Genomic DNA, 14933 nt, shown 5'->3' with positions numbered 1-14933 from the left:
TTGCTAGTAATAAAAACTATATATGATGACAACTATTGAAAAAATGTATGTGATAGTTTTGGGAAAAGTGTCTCAGTTTAAGCTTATAAGTAAAAACACTATCTTCTAGCTTTGGTTTTATCATTAACTAGCTGTTTGATCTTTCTAATTCACTCAACCTCTCTGAATCTATTTCTTTTCTTTTCTTTTTTATAATGGGGAGACCACCACCTGCTTAGGGAACTTCAAAGCCTCCAGGAGAATGGGCTTAATGAGGTATGTGAGGAAGCTTTGAAAAGTGTTACAGTCCTGTGCAAATGGACGGTGGGATCCTGCCCCCTGCGAACTGGAAAGATCACCATCTAAAACGTGGAATGGCACTATGCTGAGCAACCACTGCAGGCATCTTTCCAATCTCCCCACCTTCACGCTCACACTTGGTTTCCATTAAAATCCCAAGGTAAATAGGAGTTTCCTTTTATAAGTGAGGAAATAGGCACAACAGTGTAACTTACCCGAGGCCACACGGTTGGAAAGTGGAAGCCCTCACACTATGTGATTTCTGCTGAACTAGCCCAAACAAGAGCAGCAATAGCACCGCAGCCCGAGGAGAGCTCAGCATGCCACCAGAAGTGACCGCCTCCGAAACCCCTTTCATTATGCCTTAGATTGGGGCACGGATCTCCTTACCCCCATACACAGCGAATTCCTTGGGGTTCGGCTTCTCTGCCTCAGAGCCTTAAACATACTGCATGCTCTCCAATAAAGCTCTGGAAGTGGAGTTGAATACTTGGAAGGCAAATGTGTCCAATAAGCAAACAGAGGTTTGTGTCAAGCAGCAGAGCTTGCATTAATCCTATTTAGTTGCAAGATTCAAAGGTGCAAAAGACGTTTCACAAAATCCCGTGACTTACGCCCTCCACCTCACCACAGAGTTACTAATTTCTTCACTATTTCTTCCACCTGGAGAAGGATACCGGCTCTCTCCCAGGCCCCCAGAGGACAGTGGCAGTGGCCCTAGAAGGAAATAGGCTCCCATGCCTGGACTGTATCTGCAAGCAGAGCCCTCACAGATAAGGAAGCCAACAGAGGCAACTTTCATGAAGAAAGAAGAACTAACAGAGAAGAACTAACTGGTCTAAGAACTAACTGAGACGCTGCCAGCAAAGGGTAGGGGAAAAGGCACTTGCAAGCCCTCCTAGTGGGAAAACGAATCGGTGATTTATATCAAAACCCGAAAAGAGGTACATCTTTTGACCCATGAATTCCATTTGTAGACATTTATCCTGATGAAGTGATTAGGAATTCCTGCAAAGTTTTACCTACAGGAATATCCACCCAGAAAAAATTTGGTACTAAAGTATCCAGCAATGGGATCGAGTCATAACTATATGTTCATCAGATAAAACTACGTGGAACTATGTAAAACCAAGACATAGTAAGCGAAAACGCATTTTATAAAATGGGATTATTTTCTTTTTCTTGCCAGATTTGTCGTACTTTCTCTGATAAAAAATGTGTTTCTGTTTGTAACCAGGAAAAAGCCCAACCTTCAAAATGTCATTAAAGAAAAGCAAAACCAAGAAGCTGACAGGAGGGGTAGAGCTGTTCCTTTCCCAATGGTTAGAGGAGGAAGACCCAGACAGAGCAGCACGACCAGAGCCCACCGTCCGCCAAACACAGGGGCCTGTAAAGGCCCACGTCTCTCTCCTCCCCTAAGTGTTTGCAGGAACCCCAAATCATGACTGAGGTCTGACCTGTCCATGTAATAAATCCTTGGACAGATTTCCATGGAAGGGGCCCTGAATGGGGACTGGTCTCCAAAGGAGCTTCGAGATGGCTGAGGGTAGGGATGAGGAGAGCAGAGCATTCCTGGCCCAGGGGAGGTACAGAGTAGGGTCCACCTGAGGAACTCGGGGTTCAAGACCCCCAGTCAAGGAAGTGAAAGGTTTGCATGATATGAAAGCTTTTACCCAAGGGAGTGACTCAGAGCTGTGTTCCAGAAAGACTGTGCTGATGGCTGTGTGGGTGGCCGAAAGGGAGGTGATCCCAAGCCAGCCATGTCCTTGGGTACAAGCACATGGGAGCTTGGGCAGATTGGCAGCTCCAGATGTGCGACATGAGAAAACTGACAGAATAGAAACTCCCGCTAACGTGTGGCTACCAAGTATTGTTTAAACCCAGCACCTCTTCCAATTCTTCCAAGTTGAGTAAAAGGCTTTTACCTTCATTTATAGATGAGAAAAGCCAGGTTCAGAGAGGGCTGGTAACTCACTCAAGGTCACACAGTAAACGTCCTACACAGTCAGCACTGCAGCGAGCTCGTTGTTCCCGCAGCCACACGGTCCAGGCAGAGGCCTTACCCTCTGACTCAGATTGCTGCTCTCCATTCTTAGATGCCTTTCCCCCACCTACTTCACACCACAGCAATTGCAAATTAAAGTATGAATATTGATATCAAAATAGTATCTAAAGTTGGAATTTCCGTGATGGAGGCTGAGCCGTACTTGAATGTGTCTGGAGACAGGGAGCTGACAGTTGTGTGATGAGGTGTGAAAACGTCTATTCCACCGGCGTCTACCTGGATCGCCCTGCCCCGCACAGACTCCCTCGCTCCCTCTGCTACGCTAGAAGTGTTGGGCCAGAAACCCAGGCCTGTGCTAACCCAGCTGTGAATCTGCTCCTTTCAACCACAGAGACTCTAAATCAACAGGGTCGATTTATCTTTTCAAGGTCAAAGATGGAGAAGCAGTAAAAGGGGCTGAAAGATGGGGCCGGTGGCTGAAATCACTTTGAAACTGAAGGAAAAAGGTAATTTTTCAGGAGTTCCCCAACAGGTACAAGAATGATGTCCTGTGTGAATATCTAATGCCCCTTAATGAGGAAGAGAGTGTGTGTGGCCAGCCCTTCCCAGCAGGGCGTCCTGGTGGCAGCCCTGCCAGCCTGCCCACGATGCTGCTGCTTGTTGACAGGCACAGGCGGGTCACGTGACACTCTCCCAGCAGCCAGGAGGCTCTGGGGGAAAGCACAGCCTCCTCGTTAGACAGCCGGCTAGGTAGCATCTCAGCCATTTCTTCCTCTTCCTAATTTTGAGGAAGTCAGACTTCAAAGGAGACCAAGTTAGAGAAGAACTTGGCCACCCTGCTCCATTTATCCTGAGAAATATGTTCTCCATCCTTCCTCTTTTGTTGCCGGGCTGGAGCAGAGCAGGTACGCAATAAAGCCCCACCGCAGTCTCTATTCACAATTATGTGCCGATGGTCACACAGGGACCCTGGAAGCTCCTCTTTCAGAGCCTTTGAAAATCAGCAGCACAAATGAGCAAGGGCTGGAGAGGGGCCCTGCTCGCCACACACCAGGGTGACCTCTCCGCAGGTCGGCCCCACGTTTTCTATTTGCAATTCAAACCCAAGGCGAGAGCGAAGAGGGCAAGATGGGGTTCTTGATTATATCTGCGGGGTCACCACTGCTCCGCGGTGTTAGAGGCGGCCAGGGGCCAGTCCGGCACATTTGAAAATTGGGTCTTTGTTGGGAACTGCCTCGATTTCATTGCAGAATCCCAACTTGAGATGTCTGCGCTCGACACAGCTGGGGAGCCTCAGAGATTGGTTGCTGTATAAAGGGGAGGGGGCAAAGGGGAAGCGAACAAAAAAGCCAAGGAAATATTTTCTGCTGTAGTGAGAGGGGTCAGCTGAAGCCAAATCCTAAATTAGCTCCGGCAAGGGAGCCGGAGAGACAACGGAGGGCCCAGGCCTGTCCGCACTGAACAGCGCTAGAGTTTCAATGACAACAGAGCTCTTCCAGGAACAACTGCAAAATATCAAGTCCGTGGAAATCTGTAAGACTGAAGGGGGGAAAAGTGAAAATTGAAAAGGGTGCACTAATAGATCTGTCAACAGTCCGATGGTGACAAGCCACATTTCTATAAAATGCCTTCACCATTTGTGTCACCTGAAATGGACTGACACTCTCTGTAGAACATCATCTCCTGAAGCTACTCCTGAAAAGACTGGCAGGGGAGAGGAGAAGGGGAGGAAGAGTCTGCCATAGACACCACCAGGAGGGAAGGGGCGGGGCCGGTACAGGAGGAGGCGATCTGGGTTGTTTCGGAGGCTATTTGCAGAGATGTTATGCACCATTAAAAAGGAGAATTTTTAAAGGTCCAAGGCTTATGCGGATGTGGAGGGAGGCCATTAGGGGGACCAATGAGGATGTATCTGTTTTGTGCCTGAAGAGGAACCCCATCTCTGCTCACTGCTGAGAACTCCCTGTTCCCCACCACCCCATCTTACATCTGCACTCCAATTCAGTCACCAGGGACTTAAATACCACTCAAGGAAAGTATTCTACCTGCCAGTCTCTGGCTAGGTGCAACGGATCACAGTTAAGGTCTACTTGGGTTTACATTACAGGATTCTTACTTCAGGATTTGATTCTCAGCTGTTAAAAATTCACTCTTAGCTGAAGCTCAGAATTTAAACACTTAGAGCAAATTATTTTCCAATTAAAAGAGGGGAATCAATTCCTTCGACTGTATCAAATTAATTGGAGGCCCTTTATGACTTCATAAAATGAAAACTGCTTTTAATTTTTTGGAAATAAGCTGCCGAGACAGACAAAGGCTCTTTTTAGAATTGGTACTTGGGAGGGGGGGGGGCAGGGGGATAATGAGTAAGTGTCCCCAACCTTCTTGTGGAAAACAAATCACTTGTTTCAGGAAGGCTGCAGTGGTCAGGGTGGATGCTGGCCAAGATGGATCTGGAATCACATCCTGAACTGAACAGTGTGACCTTGAGTAAATTACTTGGCCTTTGAACCACAGTCCTCCACCATGAAATGGTGAAAGGCGAATCCCCTACAGGGTTTCTCTAAGGACTGAATGTGAAAGCTCCACCCTGGCCACCTTTCGCAAGCCCTTCACGAAGGGTGGCCTCACTAGCGAAGAGGGCTGTATGCCTACTAACAGCAAGATCCCTCCCTGTATGGCTAGCCTCACTGTGCAGGCCTAGGGAAGACATCAGGGGACCTAGCCAGGATGCGGCTGGTAGGATATCATGTCACTTTAGTGATGGTCCAAGAAGACAATCAGTCGCTTCCTGTCCTGACAGCAGCTCAGGTGAGACCTGCTGGGCTCCCCTTGGTGAATCTACCTGTAACAAGAGTTGGAGGCGCCGGAGTCAAACCTGTCCTTTGTGCCCCAGGTCTGGTGGCCACTTGTAAGCCAGAGGGCGGCAGTCATTTCCCTGGAGGGGCTGCTGGGTTTTGGCTACAACCAGCCCCAGGGCCCAGTTCAGAGGTGGGATGGCGGGTGAGGGGCTGAACCAATTTCTAGGGGCCTGGTGAACCCTGACCCAGTGGGGTGGGCCAGGGACCAGCAGACTGTGGTAACTCTGAACTGGCTTGCCTTTGTGGGTTTAAGCCAGAGTCTTAATGTTATTTGAAGACAGTTTTTTGTCTGTGAATATTTATAACAGTGTGAAAACGCCCGGACAGCTGGTAATGCATTTTGAAGTGTGCTAACAACACTGTATCAAACAGTCTTCTATTGATCACATCATACTTTTTTGTGGCCACGCATTTCATACACGGTGCTTATACATTTTGAATAAGAACTTCAAGTACCTTTTGCTTCAAGCGGTTTTTCACCTCTTTTATTCCCATTTTTGCATGATCTTTTGCCTGCATGAAAAATTAATTTAAGTTAAGATTCCCTTTCTGTTTCCAGCAGGGACTATGCTTGATTTCAGTCCGTGGCGAATCACCTTCTCTGATTACTAGAAAAAGGAAGGAAAAACGGGATCATCAAGTCGAAAACATAATGGCTATGAAAACAAATACAACGTTAAAAGGTTAAAAAAAAAATCCCTTAAGGAGGCTACGGAGATTTTATTTTCTGCATTTTGATGGCACCGACTTTTTCCCCCCTCCCAAAGCCCCTTTTCTGCTCTCTATAATTATTTATCTCAGCAGCCTGGTGACAGCGACCAGCAAGAGGAGGGCAGCAGCTTTCCTGGCTGCAGGATTCAGAATAGCCACTACCTCTTACCAGGGCGGGGCTCAGCACCAGCTTCTGCCCCGGCTCATGTCCTGGACTGACACATGGCTTTCGTAGTGCCCAGTATCCTGGTTTGGATTTTGTGTCACTCGACCTGTGTGGTTCGGTGGGCAGCCAGCTGCCCTGTTAACGTAACTATAATTCAAGCACATAGGACTATCCAAATTAAAAAAGGACACCAAACAAAACCACCCCACTTAGTGGCTCAGAGTCAAATGAGCGAGCGAGATGAATCAGGAGAAAAAATACTTGAGGCTTGTCAAAGACGGAGCATCGGGAAGGGCCGTGTTCTATTTTCACTCTGCTCTGGGCACGAGTTTCCCAAACAATGCATTTCCTGGAGGGCAGTGATGAGAGACATGGTGAAGACTTCAGGGCAAAAATGAGGGCGAGTGCCCCCCATGAGCACATGAGTAACCTGCAAAGGAGCTGCTTTCTTCTGACATCATATTGGGGGTACATGTGGGAAAGGGTGGCCAGGACACCCAAGAGCCCGCACCTCCTGGTCTCGGGGACACAGACGTGGACAAGTTCAGCCGCCCTGTCCTGTCTCCGTTTTAACAGCTACACGCAGCAGCCTCCCATTTTTCTATTGAGACAACTGCAGGCAGCCACACCTCACATTAAACGTGACACTGACCCGGCTGCCAAATAGCAACGCTAAATAAATCTAAGAGCAGACCTCCAGGCCGCAGCACCGCGGCCCTGGCATCACCTCTGCAGTATAGGATCAGGTCTATTTCAGGGTCTCGTCATGCTGAGGACCAGGTCTGTCTGGATCCCGAGGCCAGTACTTACAAACTTATAGACAGTCTTCATGGCCGGGTTTGCTTTTGTTTTTACGGTATTCAGAATGGCTCCGCTTCCTTTCTGTAATAAAAATGTCAATTAGCAATTTGGACTGAAGATATAGTAGGCCAACACCAACAAAGCCCTCTTCTCTTTAATCAAGTTAAGCAACGTTTTAAGAGTGTGTGATTTAATTAGAGAAACAGTCCTAGATGGTAACTGAGCCCAGGCAATTAGTTACGGCTGTGGCACAATGGCCATGGGTGGGAAATGGTGGCGGGGGAGGCTAGGGATCAGGGGATAACTAGCTGAGGGGGGGACCCGAGGCCCAGTATTTTGCTTGGCACCTGAATCCTGGCTGGAAGGAAAGCTCATCACAGGCTCTCTGAGGCAGGGGTTTCCCCACAGTAATCTACGGCTCTTCAAGGAATTCTAGTTACCACCGACAGCATGAAGGCAAGCTTAATAACAATGGCCTCTACAGCTGACACTAAACTGAGGCCTGATGAGCCAGGGCTGTCTGGCTACCCTGGGCAGACTCCCCTCGCCCTGGTTTTCCTGTTCTTTTAAATCACTCTGCTAGGCTGCTGTCCTTAACATCTAACCTCGAGAAAAGAAAAGAATGAATAACCACAAATGTCAAGCACGGCTTTCGGATAAATCTAACATGACTCCTTAGGAGAGCAGGGCAAGGAGGTGAGGAGGGAAGGCTTCCCCCTCCACCAAGGAGGCAATGAATGGGCAGGCAGCGTGTCGCCATATTTCATTTAGTTAGTTCCTTGCCCAAAGCCCAGTGTCACCTTTGCTCATGAACCCGTTCCTCAGTGTCATCTCTCTACACAGTTTGTGAGGGGAGCTTTCTGCGGGACCCCCGTGACAGGCTCCGAGGGGAGCTGGTCTCTGCTTTTGTAGACCTCCAGTCTGAGGGGTGCACCAGAGTGACTGCAGCCTAAAATGACGAGAGCTGTGCGGGTCGTGTGCATGGAATGCGGAGGCAGCTTGCTGTCTGGAGGTCAGGAATGGCTTGAGCGGACGAAAGGTTTGGCCTGGTCCATAAAAGATGAACTGTTCACGTGGGGACAGAAAACAGCACATGAGAAAATGTGCAAAATTTGGAAGTTGCAGGGTGTGGCTGGGTGTGTCGTGAGGAGGAGCGATAGAGGCCAGATGGGGTCGGCTCATGCAGGCCAGGGTCAGGAGCCTCCCATTTAAAAGGTTTTTAATCAAGTGCACAATATGATTTGTGGTGGTTTGGAAAGAGAACTCCAACTGATTCGAACAGAGAGACAGGCTGGATCCAGGGGATACATAAAAGAATTAGTTACAGTAATATAATTAATTATTGATGTTAACTTTGAGCACAGTCTTTGGTAACCGCCCGTATTAGAAATTTGGAGTTTTAATTAAAAACATTACCATTTGACCTAGAAAGCATTCTGTTGTAGGACAATATGAAATTCTCCCCACTCATTTATTCCATACTGCTTTCCAGAATTACCGAGTATCCTATTTCAATGGTCCTTTGGAGTATTAAAACTCCCTTGATCAATCCATCAACAAGTCCTTATTGCTGGTCTGTGATTTGCCAAGAGCCGTGTTTGGTCATACAAGAAGAACAAAAGAAGTCTTTCACAGAGGAACTGCTTCTTCTCGGCCAAGTGCAGCCACTTCCAAGGGCCCCGCCTCGGCAGCGGTGCACTTGGCCCACAGGCCGGAGAGAACACTTACCGCATTATGTCAGAGCTGCCTGTTTACCTGCCTGCCTCCCCAACAAGGCGGGGAGCACCACAGGGTTGGGCCTGTCCAAGCCCCCTGAATCCCCAGTACCCAGCATGGCACCCTGCACACAGTAGGGCTAGCTCATTGATAAATCAAAGCAAAGGAAAAGGCTAGAGTTTGATTCTTTTAGTGATTCTGAGGCTCTATGCACCTGGTTTCCAACACAAGAAATTATTCACAATAAAAGTAAGGGGGTGAAAAAAACTCAGTGATCTTTCCGTCTTTCCTAGAGCCTTTGCTGTGAAAAATGCAGCAAAGCAGTCTTTGATTTTCCCATGAAAATTTCCCGATTGCTCTGGCCCTAGAAGGAGAGCCTTAGAAATGCCCTAAGATGACAACATCTGTTCAACACGCCTTGGCTGGCTTCCTGAGAAGGGAAGCTTCTCCTGGCTCTCTTCACCCTCGCGAAAGGGTGGCATTGGATGGTCTCACGCTGCCAGTCTCTGCCTGGCATGAGAATGGCCGGGCTTACACACAAAAGCATTTTCAGCTGAGAGAATGGAATGCTCTAGGCCTAATGACAGCCTCATGGGTGGCAGGGGAAGTGGAGGGCTGCCAGGAGGCCGAGGAGGGGCCCAGGTGGCTGTGTGGGGAGGGGCACTTACCCGGACGGTGGAGAGCCACTGATGGTACAGCTTGTCACTGCCTGGGGAGAGAGGAGTCAGAGAAGCTGTTGTTTAAAGAAGAGACAGGGTGCCCTCAGGAGTCCCTAAAATTGCTTCCAGCAGGCAGGACTGGCGAGGTTCAGATTCTGGAGAGCCACATGGAGGTGCCCACGGGCCACTCCTTGAAGGAGGAAGTGGCTAGCTTTTCTTTCTTGGACATCTGAGTCTATTTGTGCCCCAAGTACAAGCCCAAATCCCCCGTAGCCCACTGGAGTGAGGCAGAACCCCGAGCAACCCTGCTGCCCTCCCTACCATCTGCCTTCTGCCTCTCCATCCTTGTCCTCCCATTCGCTCCACCTTATGGTCCAACCACAAGAACTATCTTTCGTTCCTTGACCACATGCTCCCGGTCCTCCAGGCCCTCACAATTGCTGCTGCCCTGGCCCTCCAGGTGCCCTCATCTTTCTGCTGCAGAGTTAACACAAGGACTAGCTTGGCTCCTTCCTTTGACAGAAGTCCACATCCTCTGACATTGTGCATGACCCCAGGGAAGGAAGGGTCCCTGAGGCCTGGGGTGAGAGCTGCTAGACACACAGTACATGGGGTGGTGACCGGGTAAAAGGAGGCATTGACTGGAAAGTTCATTTTATCGGGTGGGCTGGGAGGTCTTATCAGTAGACTGTGTTTCTAGAAGCCCCAAATGACTCCACTTAGTTCAGCACCACCAGAAGTCCGTCTTCTCTCCAGAACCCAGCTTCAGTTGTCTGCATGTTAACTCAAACCTGGCTCCTGTGTGAAGCTGTCACTTAGAGAGCCAGAATTAACAGAGCCTGGAAGCGCACGGGAAGCCTGTTTCCACCCACCCCACTCTGTGTTGGTTTAGCTTTATTTGTCTTTAGTTATGCATTTCTTTCTCCTAAACTCAGGGCAGAGGAGTCCCCCACTTCTTACTCTACAGTAAGACACGGGGCTCTGGACCTGCTTATCGAGGATCCGGATCCACTGTTACTGTCCACACCCCCCACACTGGTTGTATCGATTTATTGTGCTCTCCATGCAACACAGCCTGGGCGGACTGTAAAAGGGGATTTGAAAGGTGGAGATCATGCCTGGCTCTATGAATCCAGGAGCCTCCAGCTGGATTATCAGAACAGCCAGACAAAAGGCATGCCCAGCATTAAGAGGGGCCAGCCTCACAGTTATGATTTTTCAGTTACTTTTGACTTTGCTGCCAATGACTGAGGTTTGGGCACTTGGAAGTAGAAGGCCAGATTAAGCTTCTAAAAACAGAGCATTATCTATCCAGTTTTAAGGTCTGCAGAGTCCGGAGGCTGTGTGATGATCAGGGTGCACTGCTCCTGGGGGAGGTTTGTCCTACAGGGCCTGACTTAATCTCCACAGGAATCCTTCGGGGTGGGCGCTTAGAGAGCACTGACAGGAAAAGTCAGCTAAAACAGCAAAGCTGAACTGGCTCCATCAAGTTCTCACCACTAGTAAGGAGGCAGTACCTGATTTGATTCCAGGCCTCCTAATCTGAACCTCAGCCGCTTTCTGGTGCATCATGCTGACGCTGTGTTAACTAGACTCTGCTCACCAGGGGAAGCAAGAACAGAGGGTTTCAGATGGGCCCGTGTACCTAACAAGAATTAGCTCAATAGTCTTCCAACATTTCAAGGCCAAGGTTGACATCAGTCTCTCTACACCCCAGTGAAGGGACAGAGGCTCTGCCGCCCTTTGTGAGACCCACCCTGACCCCCATGCAACCCACAGCATGGACAAGGAGTGGAGAGCTTCTCACCTGCGTACTCGCCCATGTTGATCTCCTCTTCAAACACATCACTGAACCCTTCACCGGAATTGAGAAGGTCTAATCTACCATCAATGAACTACGGGAAGAGAGAAGGTAAGCACGACAGTGTGTACAAAGAAACAGGAGCTACCTCGGTGTATGACCAAAACACAACTGTGTTGCCTGAGATGGGAAGGGCCTCTGGAGCTGAGTTTTCAGAAAGCAAGTTTCTAAGAAACCGGTTGTGTGTTTGCAATCACTTGTAAAAACCACACGGTGGATTTGCAAAGGGTCTGTCCGGTTGCTGACCGCCCTCCTTGCCCGGTTCCCCTTCCCGCCCCAGCCCCGGCCATGACTGTAGCCCAGAGCTCAGTGGGGAGACAGCCGCTGGCCTCCACCAGGGACATGGGCCATGCTGGGGGCACTGGGCACCTGTTTGAAGAGCTGCAGCTGTGTGGCATTCTGCAGGAACTGCCGCATGGCCCCAGAGCGGTAGTGGGACACGAAGGCCTCCTCACAGAAGGTGATCGGCTCCTCCTGGGAAATGGAGATGGGAGAAGTTAGAGGGGTGGAGTAAAAGCCTGGGTTGAGGGGCTTCCACATTCACTAACTTATTTACCTAATTTACGTAGCTGACTTGGTTACTAACATCAGGGGCAATCTGGGCTATGGAGGAGGAAGCTGGGACAGTGAGGAAAACTCATCCCTGAAGTCACAGAGCTGGGAGGAGGCAGAGTAGGAAGCAAAAGTCAGATTCCAAACCCCAACCCCAGCCCTGCCATTTCAGCACCATCCCAACCCACTGCAAGGGGCTGATGGGGTACACACCAGTTGGATAATGCTGAACCTTTGAGGAGCCTTTCTTCCAATAGCCTCTTATGTAAAAGGGTCAGCTCTGTGAATCAGAGCCCAGCTGCCCTGTGGGGATTGGGGGCGGCGGAGAGGAGCTGGGGGCAGGGATGGGCAGGGATGGGAGTCAGACTGTCCTTGCTCAGTGGTCTTCCCTCGCCCACGGCACCTTTGCAGTTCCTCAGGCACCAGCCTCGGAACACAGTTTGCAAACCATTGACACTGAGACCTTAACCGATAGGAGATTTTAATTAAAAATTTTACTTATATTAAAAAACAGGGATGATCAAAAATAAGATTTTCCACCTCGTAGACTTTGTATTCATGCTGCTTGACAAGGAAGTTTGCTTTTACCAAACTACATTTTATGAGTGAAGAAAGTGACACTCTGAGCTTAAAAAACACCCCCATCCTGGTAGTCAACACCTCAGTCCTTCTTTGAAGGTTTCTGGAGTGCTCATCTACACCGACATGTCTTTAATTTCAGTGGCATATTCTCGATTCTGAAAGATCAGACTTTTATAGCCTGCACTGAATTAAAGGTACCCCTCCCTTCACAGATTTGGTGGCAAACACAGAGATGTTTGAAGCTCCACTTTTATCCTGTTTTAATGAGTTACGTGAGTGTTAAATGCACTGTCTGGCTGCTGTAAATTCCAAGATTTGCTCCTGCTTACATTTGGCCAATATTAGCTCAGCAACTGGGCAGGCTTATTGCACAAGGGTGGTGAGCATGACCCAAAAAATTTAGGGTGAGGGGAATACTTATTTTTAGATAGTTACACCCTACCAGATTTTACAAAGGATCTGAGGCAGCTTACTGAGCACCTAAAAGAAAGAAATCAGGGCTGGAAGGTACATAAACACATACAACATGTTTACTTGGGAATAGCATCTGGACATGCAGGTCCTTGATGGTTTCTAAAGTTAAGTTATAAAATTAGCTCTGAGCTTCCTGGCAGCAGAAGCAAGAAGGGAAATAATGCAAACTTTCACTGTCTATGTGGGAACTGTCTATGTGGGCAGGAATGGCAGCTCTTTTGCTCAACACTGTATACCTGGTAGCAGGTATGCCACACACAGCGGTCCTGGGTGGCAAAGGTAAGAAAGTCCTAGACCCTTCGCTGGGCAAACAAAGTCATCCTAAGCTGGCTCAGAGTCCTTCTGCGTTACCTGCCTCTGTTGCCCCACCGACCTTATGCTCAAATGTGCCCCTGATCACATGCCATATCCACTTTCTTGCTTTTGCCAGTTCTATTCCTTCCACCTGGACCAGCCTCTTTCAAATGGTGCTCTGTGTCCGCTTGGGTGCTCAGCGATTCTTCACCAGTGTCCTGTGTGACAGGGGCTTGAGAGTCGCTGCTGGACTCCTCCCTGTCCTCCCTGGGGACAGTACAGAGACCAATCCCCAGGTAGAGCTCAGGGATGTTGGTTAAAGACCCACAGAATGAGCTTAACCCTGGTCCCATCACAGGAGTCCTGGGGTTCTGAGATGGCTGAGACACCCTGTGGCCTGATGGTGAACTCTCAGGTCAGGATGCCACATGAGGGACACTGGTGCAGCTTGGGGGAAACGCCCACTGGGGTTGTAGCAGCCACTCCTGTGGCCGAGGCCCAGCACTGCCCGGCAGGAGAAGCTGAGGAGCACCAAGATGCTGCCAGAGAGTCTGCCACCAGATCTGTGTGTAAGGCCAGCTGGAGGCAGGATTTAGCTGTACGTGAGCAGATAGAATCTCATCTTTGGGGAGACAGGACCATTTGGAGCCTGTTGTCTACTTACTGGAGGTGACATCCCCCTGGTCAGATGTCTGTGCCATAAAAATGGTGTAAATGGGAAAGATTTGTCAGTGGGTAAATCTCCAGTGGGGGGTGGGAGGGGAAGGGGTCTGCGAAGAACTGAAGAACAATGGCAGTGGAGTCAGGCAGACGTGGAGAAACAAATCCTCCCAGACAGGGCGGTGCTACTGGGGTGAAGTGGGCACAAAATAGCCACAGGAGTCAGAAGAAAATTCTATTCCTTCCAGGGCAGCTGGTCAGAATAGGGCCGAGTGGATGCATTTCAGTGGAGCCTGGAAGGGTGAGTAGGAGTTAGGTGAGCGAATCCCCCCCATTCAACACAACCATTCTATCCTAATTACTGTTTGGTCTTACAGTTTACTGATCTTGTTCTGCCCTAATTCTGCGGACAGGCAGAGACATTGTGTGGCAGTCTGAGAGGCAGCAGGCACAGAGGGCCCACCTTCGATGCACCTACCAATAACCCCAGGCAACCTAATCTTAAACTAAGGCAACGGGCCAAGGTCACATGACCCATAAATGGCAGAGTCGGTGTTTACAGTCACGCCGACACTGGCAGGGACCTGGCCCATTGTTCACTAGGCTCTTCTCTGAGACCTCAGCCCTCACTGCCCTCAGCCAGAGGGCTCTCTTTAAAGTTGGCTCTCCAGTTCTCCTGGTGGACATTCAAAGCACCAGGCCCTCGGAGACAGCACTGGGTGCCAAGCCATCTCCCCCCGGTGGCCCACCCCCAGCGGAGGAGAGTAAGGCACGGTGTCTTGTTAATTCCCTCCTGGTAAGAAGTTCTCCTATTAGGATGATTAAATCTCTTGTCTTCTTAGGTGACACTCTAGGCGCAGGGGCTACTGGCTGGTGGCGACATTAATTCAGGACAGCCAGGCTATGACGTCATTGCAGCTGACGTCGAATTAGTGGAGTTTTCCATCTATGATCCAAAGGACAGTTAAAGCACAGCCACATAACCCTACCAAGGCCTTTGTCACAAAAGACAAGGCTTACTCTCTGACTATCTTCCTGACACATGGAGTCAATGGAAAATTCCATCACTAATGAGTCAATCTTTGTTAACAGGTGAAGTTGGTGATCTCAAAAGTTTCTGATACTTCCAGAAACAAGTGGCTCTTGTCCACAACATTGCGGGTACTGGCAGAAAAATAAAATCTCCCATCAGGTGCTTCAGCAGCAGCCTTTCTTTCCTGTTGACCTACATTCAAAGTATGTAGGTATGTAGTACTATTTTCCTTCACAAATTTGATTTTTACCTAATTGTATGTACACGATGACACTGATA

General features: G+C 49.2%; 1 protein-coding gene across 1 annotated transcript in view; it reads right to left on the bottom strand.

Moving 5' to 3' along the window:
* DENND1A (DENN domain containing 1A) overlaps positions 1-14933 on the bottom strand; it is a gene marked incomplete at both ends in the record, with an annotated part of 451205 nt that overhangs the window by 45656 nt on the left and 390616 nt on the right. Inside the window, 5 exons of the mRNA XM_084237464.1 lie at positions 5602-5658; positions 6833-6904; positions 9208-9248; positions 11006-11093; positions 11429-11533. Coding sequence (XP_084093590.1) covers positions 5602-5658; positions 6833-6904; positions 9208-9248; positions 11006-11093; positions 11429-11533 — 363 coding nt within the window. The remainder of the gene's footprint in view (positions 1-5601; positions 5659-6832; positions 6905-9207; positions 9249-11005; positions 11094-11428; positions 11534-14933) is intronic.

The sequence above is a fragment of the Talpa europaea genome, assembly GCF_964194135.1.
Source record: "Talpa europaea genome assembly, chromosome: 7".
Classification (NCBI taxonomy): Eukaryota; Metazoa; Chordata; class Mammalia; order Eulipotyphla; family Talpidae; genus Talpa; species Talpa europaea.
This window is presented reverse-complemented; position numbering and strand designations above follow the sequence as displayed.